This window comes from Balaenoptera physalus, assembly GCF_965194825.1.
Source record: "Balaenoptera physalus genome assembly, chromosome: 20".
NCBI classification, from domain to species: domain Eukaryota; kingdom Metazoa; phylum Chordata; class Mammalia; order Artiodactyla; family Balaenopteridae; genus Balaenoptera; species Balaenoptera physalus.
Genome location: NC_138901.1, coordinates 20,253,208 through 20,268,675, shown reverse-complemented (window position 1 = coordinate 20,268,675; position 15,468 = coordinate 20,253,208). Strand labels below are relative to the sequence as shown.

General features: G+C 43.7%; 1 protein-coding gene across 1 annotated transcript in view; it reads left to right on the top strand.

The window, feature by feature from the left end:
* Positions 1-15,468, top strand: part of LOC309650788 (keratin, type I cuticular Ha3-I-like) — a 27,427-nt gene extending 11,959 nt beyond the window's left edge. Inside the window, exons 2-8 of the mRNA XM_082442543.1 lie at positions 2,386-5,584; positions 5,789-5,871; positions 6,209-6,365; positions 7,146-7,307; positions 7,402-7,527; positions 7,699-7,919; positions 8,574-15,468. Coding sequence (XP_082298669.1) covers positions 5,141-5,584; positions 5,789-5,871; positions 6,209-6,365; positions 7,146-7,307; positions 7,402-7,527; positions 7,699-7,919; positions 8,574-8,727 — 1,347 coding nt within the window. The 5' untranslated portion in view covers positions 2,386-5,140 and the 3' untranslated portion in view covers positions 8,728-15,468. The remainder of the gene's footprint in view (positions 1-2,385; positions 5,585-5,788; positions 5,872-6,208; positions 6,366-7,145; positions 7,308-7,401; positions 7,528-7,698; positions 7,920-8,573) is intronic.

Here is a 15,468-nt window from a genome sequence, read left to right as displayed (position 1 = left end):
AGGTGGTCACAAAGCACCGAGCTGATCTCCCTGTGCTATGCGGCTGCTTCCCACTAGCTATCTAGTTTACATTTGGTAGTGTATATATATCAATGGACCCTGGCAATTTTTTTTTTTTTAAAGTATTTGTTTATTTATTTATTTATGGCTGTGTTGGGTCTTCGTTTCTGTGCGAGGGCTTTCTCTAGTTGCGGCAAGTGGGGGCCACTCTTCATCGCGGTGCGCGGGCCTGTCACTGTCGCGGCCTCTCTTGTTGCGGAGCACAGGCTCCAGACGCGCAGGCTCAGTAGTTGTGGCTCACGGGCCTAGTTGCTCCACGGCATGCGGGATCTTCCCAGACCAGGGCTCGAACCCGTGTCCCCTGCATTGGCAGGCAGATTCTCAACCACTGCGCCACCAGGGAAGCCCGACCCTGGCAATTTTAATGGTGGGGAATCAGCAAAGAAGGTCAGTCCACCCTCTGTCATTACTACGACCACTTTGTCCACTGAGGAAGAGAAGACGAGAAATAGTCGGAACCCCTTATGTGTGTTCATCATTTCACCATTTACAAAGCCCTTTCATACGTGTTATCCAATTTGAGCCCCTACCCCCAAACCCTGAGAGAGACAGAACAGACTTCACAATCCCCATTTTGCAGCGGAAAAAGTTCAAGGTTAGGGAGGTGAGACGAACTCCGCCCCCCCAGTCTCACAGCTGGTCTCACTCAAGCCCAAGTCTTCTCATTCCTGGCCCGTTGCCCTTTACCTGCACCAAACTGCTAAGGACTTTGCTGGATAAAACTGCCCGTTCAGACCCACTCTCCTAGGCTGGCGCGAGGTGGTTGAGACGGATTTTGCAGGGCCCGGGAATCTCCCCGAGGATAATCTTTCTGGTGTTTCCTCCCACCCTGCAATGTCCTCCCCACCCAACCACATTGCAGGCTGAGCTTCTGGCCTTTGGTTATCTCCTGGCCTTCCTCAGCGGAGGCACCCCCTTTAGGCTAGTTTTTGTACCCAAATCTCCCTTATCTCCCTGACCCCTTCTCCCACCCCTGGTTTTCGGACATCCTAAACACGAGCCTTGGTCATTCACATTGGCTCCAAGGCCCTCCACCAAGATGTCTCTACTATCCCCATTAGCTCTCTCTGATCCTGAGGGTGGGGGACTGTGTCTACTCACCAGCAGGGTCACTCGTCACCTCCATTTCTCTCCACTAGTCTCATTCCCTTTTCTAGAAAGAGGAAACTCTTTCACTTGTTTGACTTAGCATTGCCTCTTTTCTTTCTGCTGCCCCACACCCCAACCCTGGAAGCCTCTTTCACCTGCTTTGAAACTCATCTTAACGACCACAGATCCTACGGGGATGCTGAAGGGCCACCACCCTGTGGTCTCCAAAGCAGCAAGAATTAGTATCAAAATAACTCATTACCAGGCTTGGTTGAAGAAAAGATTCTTAGAGGGATTAGGATTCTAAGGAGATCAGTTGTTTGAATCCTACCTCTGAGTCACCTAGAGAGTGGAATCACGAATAAATCTCCTTTGGGGGACAGGGAGATAATCTGAAATGGCCTCATTCATCCCTCACCTCCTGGCTGAGAATCATGAACTGGGTTGAAATGGCCTGACTGGAGTTTGGGGCAGGGATGGGTGTGGGAAAAGTGGGAGGGGGGAAGGAAGGAATTATTTTTCTTCAGAGGGGAGGTGAAGGGCTCAATTATATTACTTTGCGTTAGAGTTAGTCCACAAGGCTGTCTGCTCAGCAGGACTGAGAGCATGTCATCTTCCTCTCCCCCACCAGTATCCCCCTCCCCACCCACCCCCAGCCCCCATCCCCCCATCCTGCTGTCCTGGAACTATGCCAGGCGCTTGGTAGAAATTCAACAAATGATTGCTGCCCTTAATGTCATATATACAGTTTTCTAATTACATTAAATACAAACATATTTCCAAACGTCCATCTCACACCTTTTAAATATCTCACTTCTTTATCTTCTTGTTATTTCTCATATATTTTGGAGACCCATTTTAGCCTGAGTTGTTCATAAACATATAATCTACTAAGGGAACTGTGATTCTTCTGTTTCAATTTTGTCCCATGCCCAGCATGGAGAAGTTGCTCATTAGATGTATTTTGAAAAAACTGAAAAGTGGATTTGATAGTCCCTTGTCTGCTCAATTTCTCTCTGAATGAATCAAATTTGCAAGTATTTCAATTAAGAAATCAAGAGAGTACATGAAGTCTACTCCTAATATGTGTGAGGCCATGGAGACCTTATAACCCCATGGTCCCATCTTCTCCACTAATTCAAGAAGCAAGTTGACTCAAGCCTATTGATATTTTGAAAACATTGCAAGAGAGAAGCTAGATTTACAAGGGATGGTAGCATTCTGTTTACTTACCAGCCATTTCATCTGCTCTCTTGCTCCTGAATTCTTGGGCCATTCACCTTCTGCAGGGAAAAAAGGACTCTCCAGGAGAAGCCAGCAGGTGACAGGTGTAACCTGTTCTTTGCTGCGTCTTCTGTGTGGTTGCCAATTGGCCGTGACCTGAAGCCGTGCTGGCCAGACTACCCTTGTTCCTTTCTTCCTTTCTCCTCCCCACACTCTTATCATTCAGGAACAGGTAGCAGTGCCCCTTTTTGACATTTTGTAGCGCAGGTGTAGACAGCAGTGCATTTCTCAGCCACGAACAAATCTCAGACTGGATTGTGGAGGCAATGCTCTGGTCTGCACATCTTGGAACAATGTCATTTCTGTCTGAGGCCTCAGAAGCTGTGGTCCCATGTCTGTAGATCTTTTCTGAGTCTTCATTTACATCTTGCAGGACACTCAGCAGGGTGAACCACTCTTCTGTGCATCTATTCAGGTTGTCTTGGCTACTTCTCAGTTTTCCACGCTGCAGGTTCCCTCACTTGAAGATGGGCTAGCTTTGTCTGATCAGCATGGCTTGGTGTGGTTCTGAGGATTCCTTCCAGGTTTCCTCCTTGCCTCTTCTTCGTATCCTTATCTCTCTTATTAAACACACCTCTCCCTGTTTCCATCTCTCCCCATTTCTCTGCTCTCTCTGCATTGTATGCAAAGCCTCTTTTTGCTTTTTTGTCGACCCAATCCTTGAATCTTCTCATACTTAGAACCTAAACATTCTCCTTTGCTTAAAGCCTCCATGATGCTACACTGGCCAATCAGTAGATAAGACCACAGAGCTTGGAGGACGCTGCTGGTATATAGTCTGTGCTCCCTGGTGGGGAGGAAGGCAGGACTGTGGAAACAGCGACTTGCTGCAAAGCCAATGCTTTGGAGCAGGCTGACAAGAGTTGGGAAGCAGGAGGCCTGTGCTGTTCCCTAGGAGCGAATGCCCATCGGTCTGATTCACAGGGTTTTCCATCTGTCCCAAGCCCGGATGAGTGAGACAGGAGCTCCTAGCCTCGTGTCCTTTCTCCGGGAAATCTCAGTGATGCCTGCCCACCTATTTCTCCCCCTTTAACTGCCTTGGAGGAAAACAAAGAGATTTTGATTTTATTATAAGTCTGCAGCTTTTGGTCTGAATGGCGTTATGATAAGCAGCGATAATGGTGTTGGAGAGGGTGGATGAAGGACCTTTCATCCGAGACTTAAACAGAGCACCACGTGAACACTATCATGAAAGCTTGATGGGGAGAAGGACTCCAATAAGTTGTCAATAAAACTGCCTATGGCAGGAGCCAAAGCCGCAGCGGAGTTCGGGGTGCTGCTCCCCAGGGTGCAGGTGGTACCTAGTGGTGCCTGTAATGATGCAACTTCTGTATGTTCAGAACTTTGGTCACCCTTTCCTCAGACCTTCTGGTGCCTTCCTTCACCTCCCAAATCAACCGTAAATGACTCCAAGCTTGTCTTGCAAAATCCCCTGCCTAAGCTGTGTCCCCTCATTTTCTCTCCAGGGTGCCCAGGTCCTTGGATTCAATGGCATGACCACCACCCCGCCCCACCCCTTGGTATTTTTCAACCTTTGGTTCTTAAACTAGATTGCATGTAACACAGTAAGGCTGATGGTGGGAGCCTAGGAGAGGATACGGGACATCTTCCTGGTGTGTCGATTATACTTGGGGATTGGGCAAAACGTTAGAAAGTCTAACTGGGAATTTTAAAACATCTTATGTTAAAGCCAACACGATGTTTTCATGCTTGAGGAGGCTCCTTTGGGCTATCTCCTGACTTTTCCAATTACCGCTCACTTTGTTCTAATGCTACGGATACCTCATTGGAAAAGTTTGGCAAGCACTGCCTTATTCCTTTCTCACACCTGCCTCCAGATACGTTCCTTAGATAGTTTCAATGCATTTGTCTGGATCTCTCAGCTTGCATTTTTTCAGCCTTCTTTCTAAATGATCTCTTCTTTCAGAATCTTCCTTGTTCTCAAACTAATTATCAAAGCCTCTATCTTTAAAATTCCTCTACAGTCCTTTTTAAAAATTTTTATTTATTTTTAAAATTAGTTTTTATTGGAGTATAGTTGATATACAATGTTGTGTTAGTTTCTGCTCTACATCAAAGTGACTCTCATACATATACATACACATATATGTTATATATACACATATATCCACTCTTATTTTACATTCTTTTCCCATTACAGTCGTTTTTAGTGATAGGCAGGTAACATTACACAAACAGCTGTCCATCCTTCTTGGCCATGGCCCCCAAGTCAATCCTTATCCAGCTCAAGTCTTCAAGGCTTGGGGTGCTAAATCATTGAAGGATTCTTCTCTCAAAGCGGATGGAAAGGGAGGTTACTGCTGCCCCTTAATGCAACTTGTTCCTTGATTCAATCTTCGTCCCTCCCTGGAAATGCCAGGTGTGTCAGGAGATGAGTCTGATTATGGTTTTACCAGATCATGTGCCACAGAAGAATGTCATTAGATGGACTGACTCCCAATTAACAAGGGCAGATACTTGGGCTAGACCGTGTGGCCTCTTTGAAGGTCTACCACAGGACTCTGATTTCAGGGGTGCCTAGCCTGAAGAGGAGTCCTGACTTAACAAGAAGCCAAGTAAAAAAATTTATGGGACAAGGGACTCTTCTGAGGAAGGCCAATAACAGATTGAAGGGAAGGGCATTTGAAAAGCAGTGACGAAGTAAAAAGAAAAAAGACATTACGTACTGTGTCCACACCCTCTGGGGATGGGGTATAAATGCTCCCCAGATGCAGAAGACTCCAAACCTCCTTGCAGAACTTGGACTCTGTCTTCAGCCGGTCACCTCACTCCCTCCATCACCATGCCTTACAGCTGCTCTCTGCCCAGCCTGAGCTGCCGCTCTAGCTGCTTCTCCCGGCCCTGCCTGCCCCCCAGCTGCCACGGCTCCACCCTGCCCGGGGCCTGCAACATCCCCGCCAACGTGGGCAACAGCAGCTGGTCCTGCGAGGGCTCCTTCAACGGCAACGAGAAGGAGACCATGCAGTTCCTGAACGGCCGTCTGGCCAGCTACCTGGAGAAGGTGCGCCAGCTGGAGCGGGAGAACGCCGAGCTGGAGTGCCGCATCCGGGAGCGGAGCCAGCAACAAGACCCCCTTGTGTGCCCCAACTACCAGTCCTACTTCCGGACCATCGAGGAGCTCCAGCAGAAGGTGAGGGGCCTTGTTGTCATCTCTAAGCAGGGGAAGTTTGCTAGGATTCTCAATCTGTGGGAGAGAGCTATGTTTCTTGCATCTATGCCATCGTGATTCTTTCTTCCTCCTTTTACCTTCAAAATGGCTTTTTAAGCATTTTTAAAGAAGTCGATGGTTTCATATTTATTTTCAATCCTCACTTCGCAACCTCTCATTCCCCAGATCCTTTGCACCAAGGCAGAGAACACTAGGCTGGTAGTGCAGATTGACAATGCCAAGCTGGCCGCAGATGACTTCAGGACCAAGTGAGTTGTTCAGAGTTTACACGGGTCTGCTCCTTTTGTTCAATCTCTAGTAAAAGAAAAGGGATTTCCATAGCTTACCGAACAGCAGTTCAATCCATCAGTTGTGAAGGATTCTGCAGAGGATTGGGGGGAACCAAGAAAGAAGTCACAAAAGTGGATGAGGACTCAAATCAATTTTTGAATCAATATTGGGTCTTGACTGAGCCTCCAGAACCCTCTGCCTCTTGGGTCCACTCATTGCCGAAAGAGGGAAGAAGCGGTGAATGGGGTTATCCGAGATCATTCTTGTCAGTCTTCAAGGTCTACCAGTTACCTCTCTGACCCTGTCCTCGTGCAGGTATGAGATGGAGCTGGGCTTGCGGCAGCTGGTGGAGTCGGACATAAATGGCCTGCGTAGGATCCTGGACGAGCTGACCCTGTGCAAGTCTGACCTGGAGGTCCAGGTGGAGTCCCTGAAGGAGGAGCTGACCTGCCTCAAGAGCAACCACGAGGAGGTGAGACCAGAAATGAGAAATGAAGAGACCTGACTCAGCCTCAGGCTGAGGGTGGCTTTAGTGATTTGGGATGGCAGAATCAGGAATAAGAATCTTGTAAATTTCCTTCCAAAACACCAAAACTTCAGGATAAAAGAAAACATTGAGAGATGAAACCTACCCATGTTCCCAGATAAGCTGTCTTTCGCTCAGAACTGGTGCCTCACTTGAGTTTCCCAGGGCACCTCCAGGGGCTTGTGATTGGTTACTGATTTGTAGGAGGAGTCCCAGCATTGCTCTGATCATGCCATGCAAAGCCATTTCTCTTTGCCCTCAAAGCCAAAATATCAATCCTGGTGAACTGGAGTCTCCACTTTTTCAAAGTCTTGATGACGAATGATCTGGGGTTCCTTCTCTCTCCTGGGAGGGGCCATGACAAGATCTTACTTGATGGCAAAAATGCTGTGATATACAATCTGAACTCATAGAACCAATTCTTTTTCTTATGAGGTCATCTGCAGCCAATCTGCAAACTGGGCAAGTTAGGCATTCATCCATCCTTGGGTGGCCCCCAAGCAAATCCTTGGGAATTGTTTTTGAACCCAACTGTCATGACACAGTCATGGTGGGAAGGAGCTGAACACATGGAACGCAGACCACTTGGCCTTCTGTTGTCATAGCCGCTCCACTAAAAGTTTCTTTTCCGAGGAAATAGACAAACAGGACTTTGACAAGCAGTGCCATTTCTTTGGGTCCACTTTTTATTGAGGATAGTCACTCTTGCGTTTTCTGCATCCACAGGAAGTCAACTCCCTGCGGAGCCAGCTTGGAGACCGCCTCAACGTGGAGGTGGACGCCGCCCCCACCGAGGACCTGAACCGCGTGCTCAACGAGACCAGGTGTCAGTACGAGGCCCTGGTGGAGAGCAACCGCAGGGACGTGGAGGAATGGTTCACCAGGCAGGTGGGCATCTCGGCACGTGGCCGCTCAGGCCCCTCGGCCCCTCAGGGCCCTTCAGACAGGGTCTGATCCTGCCTTCTCCCCTTTGGTGTTTCAGACCGAGGAGCTGAATGGGCAGGTGGTGTCCAGCTCGGAGCAGCTGCAGTCCTACCAGCTGGAGATCACTGAGCTGAGACGCACGGTCCATGCCCTGGAGGTGGAGCTGCAGGCCCAGCACAACCTGGTGGGTATCGTTCAGACTCCTGGTGAGAAGGGGAGATCGGGGAGTCAGAGGCACCGGGCTGGCCTTTGGGTCCTCCTCTCCTTAACTCTTGGAGCTTGTGACTTCTTTGGATCCTGTGGAGAAGCCCTTTCAGGAGCAGCTCTGTGACCTTCCTTCCCTTCCCCACGACAGAGAGACTCTCTGGAGAACACCCTGACGGAGATAGAGGCCCGCTACAGCTCCCAGCTGACCCAGGTGCAGTGCCTGATCGGCAAGGTGGAGGCCCAGCTGGCGGAGATCAGGAGGGACCTGGAGCGGCAGAACCAGGAGTACCGGGTGCTGCTGGATGTCCGGGCCCGGCTGGAGGGTGAAATCAACACATACCGGGGGCTGCTGGAGAGCGAGGACTGCAAGTGAGTACTCAGCTGCCGGTGTTTGGCGAAGCTATGCACATATAGGCGCACTTCTCAGTTGGACTCCAGGCAAAGATTGCATACCTTGGAGAGGAAATTATGCCTTCACACCAGACATGCTCAGACGGAACTCAGAAAACAATGTGGCCATCATTAAAACATAAAATGGCAGGAATTGTGTGATGTGCAAACTGAAATTGCACAGTCAACTCTTCGCATTCTACTCTGATGACACTGATATGTGATCAGTGATATTTCTTACATCTTAACAATACCGTATTGTGTAGAAGTTACATTTCCACATGCTACCTTATCTGCCCTGTTACCATCAGGCAGGCAGGATGAGTGTTCTCTTCATTCTGTAGGTGAAGGGACTGGGGCCTGGAGAAGGTAAGCGACTTCTCTAAGGTCACCAGCTAGGAATGGACGTTGCTGGGCGCTGACACCGGAGTTTCTGAGCCTCTGTCCGGCACTTTTGACATGATATGACAGGGAGACCATTAGCATTGATAGTGAGCTTCGCAGCAGGTGAGCCTGTGACCTTCTCTGTTACAGGTCAGGCCAAGTCCCAGAGAGCAGTCCACTCTTGAGGTCTCTCTGGTGTATATTACAAGCCGCCCTCAATTCGCTTTCCATATCATTCTTTTTCTCCAGGCTGCCCTGCAACCCCTGCGCCACGAGCAATGCATGTGTCAAGACCATCATGCCCTGTGTCTCCAGTGCCTGCACCCCCTGTGCTCCTGCTACCCGCTTCTCTACCTGTGTCCCCCGCCCCAACTGCGGGCCCTGCAACTCCTACGTGTGCTAGAGTCCAGTGGTTGCCAGAAGAGCAAGGAGGCAGGGCCCAGTGTTCCAGAGCTTTGACCTGGCCCTGGTTCATTCCACCAAATGGGCCAGAAAACACAATTGCATGGCTGGAGCTGCCCCAGGGAGGTGGTCAAGAAACTCACCCAACCTACTCCAGATAATTCCCTGCCTACCTTTTCCTTCGCTGGAGACCATTTCTTCTTAGCTAGCCCAGAGAACCCTCCCACGTGCCATGAGCTTTCCCTTGTAACCTCCTAATAAACTTGATTTCCTTGGCAAAGCAGATGCCTTTCTCACTGGTATTCATTTGTCTCACCATGACCATCATTTGAGCACTTTATAAAAGGGCCACTTGAAAGCAGAGCCCTATAATAGCCTCACTCTTGGATATGAGAGCCTGGCAGGCAGATGGCTGGCCTGGCATCCTGACCCCACAGGTGAGGCAGGATGGCAGCAAAGAGGGTAGGGCAGCTGCTGTGTGGCTTCATCTCCCTTTGGCCGTTCCTGGATTTTCTTCCTCACCCCTCTTGACCAGGACATCTCCTAGAGCCGATTTTATCCAAATCTAAAGTGAGGAGGCATGAGCTGGGGGCTGGAAAGAGGCTCTGGAAAGCTCATCTTTTCTCAACAGGAAGTTTTAGGTCCAGCCCTATATTATCTGGGTTACTGGTCATTCAGGCAGCCTCAGGACCATGCAACAAAGGGAACATCTGGCTTGCCTACTGTGCCCAGAACTTCCTCCTTCCTTCTGACCTCCTTCCTGGGGATCATTATCAGCCTGGGCTCCAGCCGCTCACTTCCCCTCCCTGGATCTGGGGCTCAGAGAACCCACCAACTTTTCCTTCAATACTTCCGCCTTCCTCTGTTCAATCCAACTGTATCTGTTGGATACCTGTTCTGTGTAGACCCTGGATGGTGGGGAGGGGAGAGGCACATAATGAAAGACACAGTCCTGGCTGCAAGTTATTTATAATTTCTTAAAAGGGATAAAACTAGTCCCCAAGTAGGGCTATTATAAACCTAGTCCCTGGCACTGTGAACGCTCAGGCTGGTGCTGCAGGAAATCTCAGAGTACTGAAAGTGATATCAGTGTTCATCAAGAATGGGTATCTTTAACTCTAATGGAAAGTTTCCAGAAAGGAACACAGTCTTGCCAACACCCTGATTTTTCAAAATTTGGGTAAAATATATATAACATAAATTTACCATTTTATCCATTTTTAGTGTACAATTCAGTAGCATGAAGTATATTCACATTGTGGTGCAACCATTGCCTCTACCCCTCTCTAGAACTTTTTCATCATCTCAGATGGAAACTCTGGACACATTAAACAATAACTCCCCAAACCCCCCTGCCCTGAGCCCCTGGTAACCTCTATTCTATTTTCTGTCTATATGAATTTGACTATTCTGGGTACCTTGTATAAAGAAGTGGAATTGTATATTATTTGTCCTTTAGGGTCTGGCTTTTTTCATTGTATAATGTTTTCCAGGTTCATCCATGTCGTAGCATGTATCAGAATTTAGTTCTTTTAAAGATTTAATAATATTCCTTTGTATGTATATAATGCATTTTGTTTGTTCATTCATCATTGATGGATATTTTGGGTTATTTCCACCTTTTGGTTATTGCGACATGCTGCTATCAACATTGGTGTACATACATCTTCTGTTCAATCCCTGCTTTCAATTTGTGTGTGTGTGTGTGTGTGTGTGTGTGTTTATGTACCTAGATGTGGAATTACTGAATCATATGGTAATTCTATGTTTTTTGAGTAACCTCTTTACTGTTTTCCACTGTGGCTGAACCACTTAACATTCCCACAAGCAACGTACAAGGATTGCAATCTCTCCCCAATATTCATTTTCTGTTTTTTTTTTTAAGTTGTAGGAGTTCTTTATAAATTCTGGATATTAATCCCTCATTAGATATATGATTTGAAAATATTCTCCCATTCTGTGGGTTGCCTTTTCACTCTTTTCATTCTCTTGAAATTAAAGTTTTTAATTTTTGTAAAGTTCATTTTACCTATTTTTCCTTTTGTTATCTGTGCTTTTGGTGTCATCACCAAGAAATCAGTGCCAAATCCAATGTCGTGAAGATTTTCCTTTATGTGTTCTTCTAAGAGTTTTATCATTTTAGCTCTGATGTTTAGGTCTATGATCCATTTTGCAAAAAACATCACTGAGATTTTTTTTTTTTTCATCGCTGAGATTTTTATAGAGATTGCATTGAATCTGTAGATTGCTTTGAACAATATTGTTATCATAACAACATTAAATCTTCCAATCCATAAACATGGGATGCCTTTCCATTTACATATGTCTTCCTTAGTTTCTTTTGGCAATGTTTTGCAGTTTATCAGTGTGCAAGTCTTTTGCCTCCTTGGTTATGTTTATTCCTAAGTTTTTTATTCCTTTTGATGCTGTTGGAAATATAATTTTCCTTCTAATTTCTTTTTCAGATTGCTCATTGCTAGTGCATAGAAATGCAACTCCATACCTTGATTTTAACCCAGTGAGAGTAAATCCTTGATTTTAGACCTGTGTCAGACTTCTGACTTATAGCACTTTATAATAATACATTTTTGTTTTACACCACTAAATTTGAGGTCATTTGTGACAGCAGGAATGGGAAACTAATATAGCTCACATCTACTGAACTCAACTATGGGTTAAGCAAAATACTAGGAGCTTATCTTAATTAATCTTCCTAACAATGCTGCAAATTAAATCCATTTTACAGATGAGTAAACTGAGCCTTAGAAACATGCTTGAAATCATAGTTGGTTATTAGCAATCATGGGATTGGAACCATGTTCTCTCTATAGTTATACATAAGATATCACTATAAAGTATGGAGAATAATTTAAAAACTTGGAGCAGAATGATACAATGACATGCTTCAAAGTTGTCTTCTACACACAGATTCCAGCTAACTTTTGGCAAATCGCTTTAGGACTTGGTTTTCCAGTCAATTATGAGTCACAGTCATATAGAAGTGTTTTTTTGTTTTATTGTATGTTTCTTTAACATCTTTATTGGAGTATAATTGCTTTACAATGGTTGTTAGTTTCTGCTTTATAACAAAGTGAATCAGCTATACATATATATATATCCCCATATCTCCTCCCTCTTGTGTCTCCCTCCCAGCCTCTCTATCCCACCCCTCTTTAATTTTGTATCCTGCTACTCTACCAAATTGATTGATTAGCTCTAGTAGTTTTCTGGTAGCATCTTTAGGATTCTTTATGTATAGTATCATGTCATCTGCAAAGAGTGACAGATTTACTTCTTCTTTTCTGATTTGGATTCCTTTTATTTCTTTTTCTTCTCTGATTGCTGTGGCTAAAACTTCCAAAACTATGTTGAATAATAGTGGCGAGAGTGGACAACCTTTTCTTTTCCTATCTTAGAGGAAATGGTTTCAGTTTTTCACCATTGAGAACGATGTTGGCTGTGGGTTTGTCATATATGGCCTTTATTATGTTGAGGTAAGTTCCCTCTATGCCTACTTTCTGGAGAGTTTTTATCATAAATGGGTGTTTAATTTTGTCCAAAGCTTTTTCTGCATTTATTGAGATTATCATATGGTTTTTATCCTTCAATTTGTTAATATGGTTTATCATATTGATTGATTTGCATATATTGATGAATCCTTGAAGTCCTGCAATAAACCCCACTTGATCATGCTGTATGATCCTTTTAATGTGCTGTTGGATTCTGTTTGCTAGTATTTTGTTGAGGAATTTTGCATTTATGTTCATCAGTGATACTGGCCTGTAGTTTCCTTTTTTTCTGACATCTTTGTCTGGTTTTGGTATCAGGGTGATGGTGGCCTTGTAGAATGAGTTTGGGAGTGTTCCTCCCTCTGCTATATTTTGGAAGAGTTTGAGAAGGATAGGTGTTAGCTCTTCTCTAAATGTTTGATAGAATTTGCCTGTGAATCCATCTGGTTCTGGGCTTTTGTTTTTTGGAAGATTTTTAATCACAGTTTCAATTTCAGTGTTTGTGATTGTTCTGTTTATATTTTCTATTTCTTCCTGGTTCAGTCTTGGAAGGTTGTGCTTTTCTAAGAATTTGTCCATTTCTTTCAGGTTGTCCATTTTATTGGCATATAGTCGCTTGTAGTAATCTCTCATGATCCTTTGTATTTCTGCAGTGTCAGTTATTACTTCTTTTTCATTTTTAATTCTGTTGATTTGTCTATTTTGAGTGAAGTCAAAGTGAAGAGTGAAGAGTGAAGTCTGTTTTGTCTGATATGAGAATTGCTACTCCAGCTTTCTTTTGATTTTCATTTCCATGGAATATCTTTTTCCATCCCCTCACTTTCAGTATGGACATTTTAATAATATTAATTCTTCCAGTCCATGAACACAGTATATCTTTCCATTTATTTGTGTCATCTTCAGTTTCTTTCATCAATGTCTTATAGTTTTCAGAGTACAGGTCTTTCACCACTTTGATTAGATTTATTCCTACATATTTTATTCTTTTTGATGTAATGTAAATGGGATTGTTTTCTTAATTTCTCTTTCCGGTAGATCATTATTAGTGTATAGAAACATTATAGATTTTTTTTAACATCTTTATTGGAGTATAATTGTTTTACAGTGGTGTGTTAGCTTCTGCTTTATAACAAAGTGAATCAGCTATACATACACATACGTGCCCATATCTCCTCCCTCTTGCATCTCCCTCCCTCCCACCCTCCCCATCCCACCCCTCCAGGCGGTCACAAAGCACTGAGCTGATCTCCGTGTATTAATTTTGTATTCTGCAACTTTACTCAATTCATTTATTCTAAATTTTTTTTTGGTGGCATCTATAGGGTTTTCTATATATAGTATCATGTCATATGCAAACCATGACAGTTTTCTTTCTTTCTTTCCAATTTGGATTTGTTTTCTTTTCTTTTTGTCTTGTCTGATTGCTGTGACTAAGACTTCCAATAATATGTTGAATAAAAGTGGCAGCAGTAGGCATCCTTGTCTTGTTTCTGATCTTAGAGGAAATGTTTTCAGCTTTTCACCATTGAGTGTGAGGTTAACTGTGGGTTTGTCATATATGGACTTTATTATGTTGAGATATTTTCCCTCTATGCCCACTTTGTTGAGAGTTCATATCATAAATAGATGTTGAATTTTGTCAAAAGTTATTTCTGCATCTATGGAGATGATATATGATTTTTATTCTTCCTTTTGTTAATGTGGTGTAACACATTGATTGATTTGTGGAAATCAATCCCACTTAATTATGGTGCATGGTCCTTTTAATGTATTGTTAAATTAGGTCTGCTAATATTTTGTTGAGGATTTTTGTTGAGGATTTTTGCATCTATGATCATCAAGGTTATTGGCCTGTGATTAATTTTTTTTGTAGTGCCTTTGTCTGGTTTTGGTATCAGGGTAATTCTGGCCTAGTAGAATGAGTTTAGAAGCATTCCTTCCTCTTCAATATTTTGGAATAGTTTCAGAAGCAGGTACTAAGTTTCTTTAAATGCTTGGTAGAATTGACCTGTGAAGACATTTGGTCTTGGACTTTTGTTTGTTGGGTGTTTTTTTTTTTTTTTTTTTTCTGATTCGATTTCATGACTAGTAATTGGTCTCTTCAGATTTTCTTGTTCTTCCTGATTCAGTCTTAGGAGATTTTACACTTGTAGGAATTTATCCATTTCTTCTAGGTTGTCCAATTTGTTGGTATATAATTTTTCATTGTAAACTCTTATGATAATTTGGTGTTTGGTGTTGGTTGTAACTTCTCCTCTCTCATTTCTGATTTTTTTGGGCCCTCTCCTTTTTCTTGATGTGTTTGGTTAAAGGTTTATAGAATTTGTTTATCTTTTCAAAGAACCAGCTTTTAGTTTCACTGATATTTTCTATTGTTTCTTTAGCCTCTATTTCACTTATTTTCACTCTGATCTTTATTATTTTCTTCCTTCTACTACCTCTGGACTTTGTTCTTTTTCTAGTTACTTTAGGTATAAAGTTAGGTTGTTTATTTGAGATTTTTCCTGTTTCCTGCGGTAGGTCTGTATTGCTATACACTTCCCTCTTAGAACTGCATTTGCTGTGTCCCATAGATTTTGGATTGTTGTGTTTCCATTTTCATTTTTCTCAAGGTACTTTTTGATTTCTTCTTTTCTTTCTTCAATAACACATTGGTTGTTTAGTAGCATGTTGTTTAGACTCCATGTATTTGTGTCTTTTTCCAGTGTTGCTCTTGTAGTTGATTTGTAGTCTCATATCATTATGGTCAGAAAAGGTGCTTGATATGATTTCAATCTCCTTAAATGTATTGAGACTGGTTTTGTTGCCTAGCATGTAATCTATCCTGGAAAATGCTCCATGTGCACTTGAAAAGAATATGAATCTGCTGTTTTGGGGTGGAAAGTCCTGTATACATCTATTAAGTCTATCTGATCTTATGTATCATTTAATGCCAATATTTCCTTATTGATTTTTTTCTTTTTCTTTTCTTTCTTTCTTTTTATTTTTTTTGGTTGCACTGCATGGCATGTGGGATCTTAGTTCCCTGACCAGAGATTAAACCCTTGTCCCCTGCAGTGGAAACATGGAGTCTTAACAACTGGACTGACAGGGTTAGGGTTCCCTCTAGTGTATTTTTCATTTCTGTTATTGTATTCTCCAGCTCTGATTGGTTCTTTTTCATATTTTTGATCCCTTTGTTGATGTTATCACTGTGTTCCTCCATTCTTCTGAGTTTGCTGAATGTCTTTATG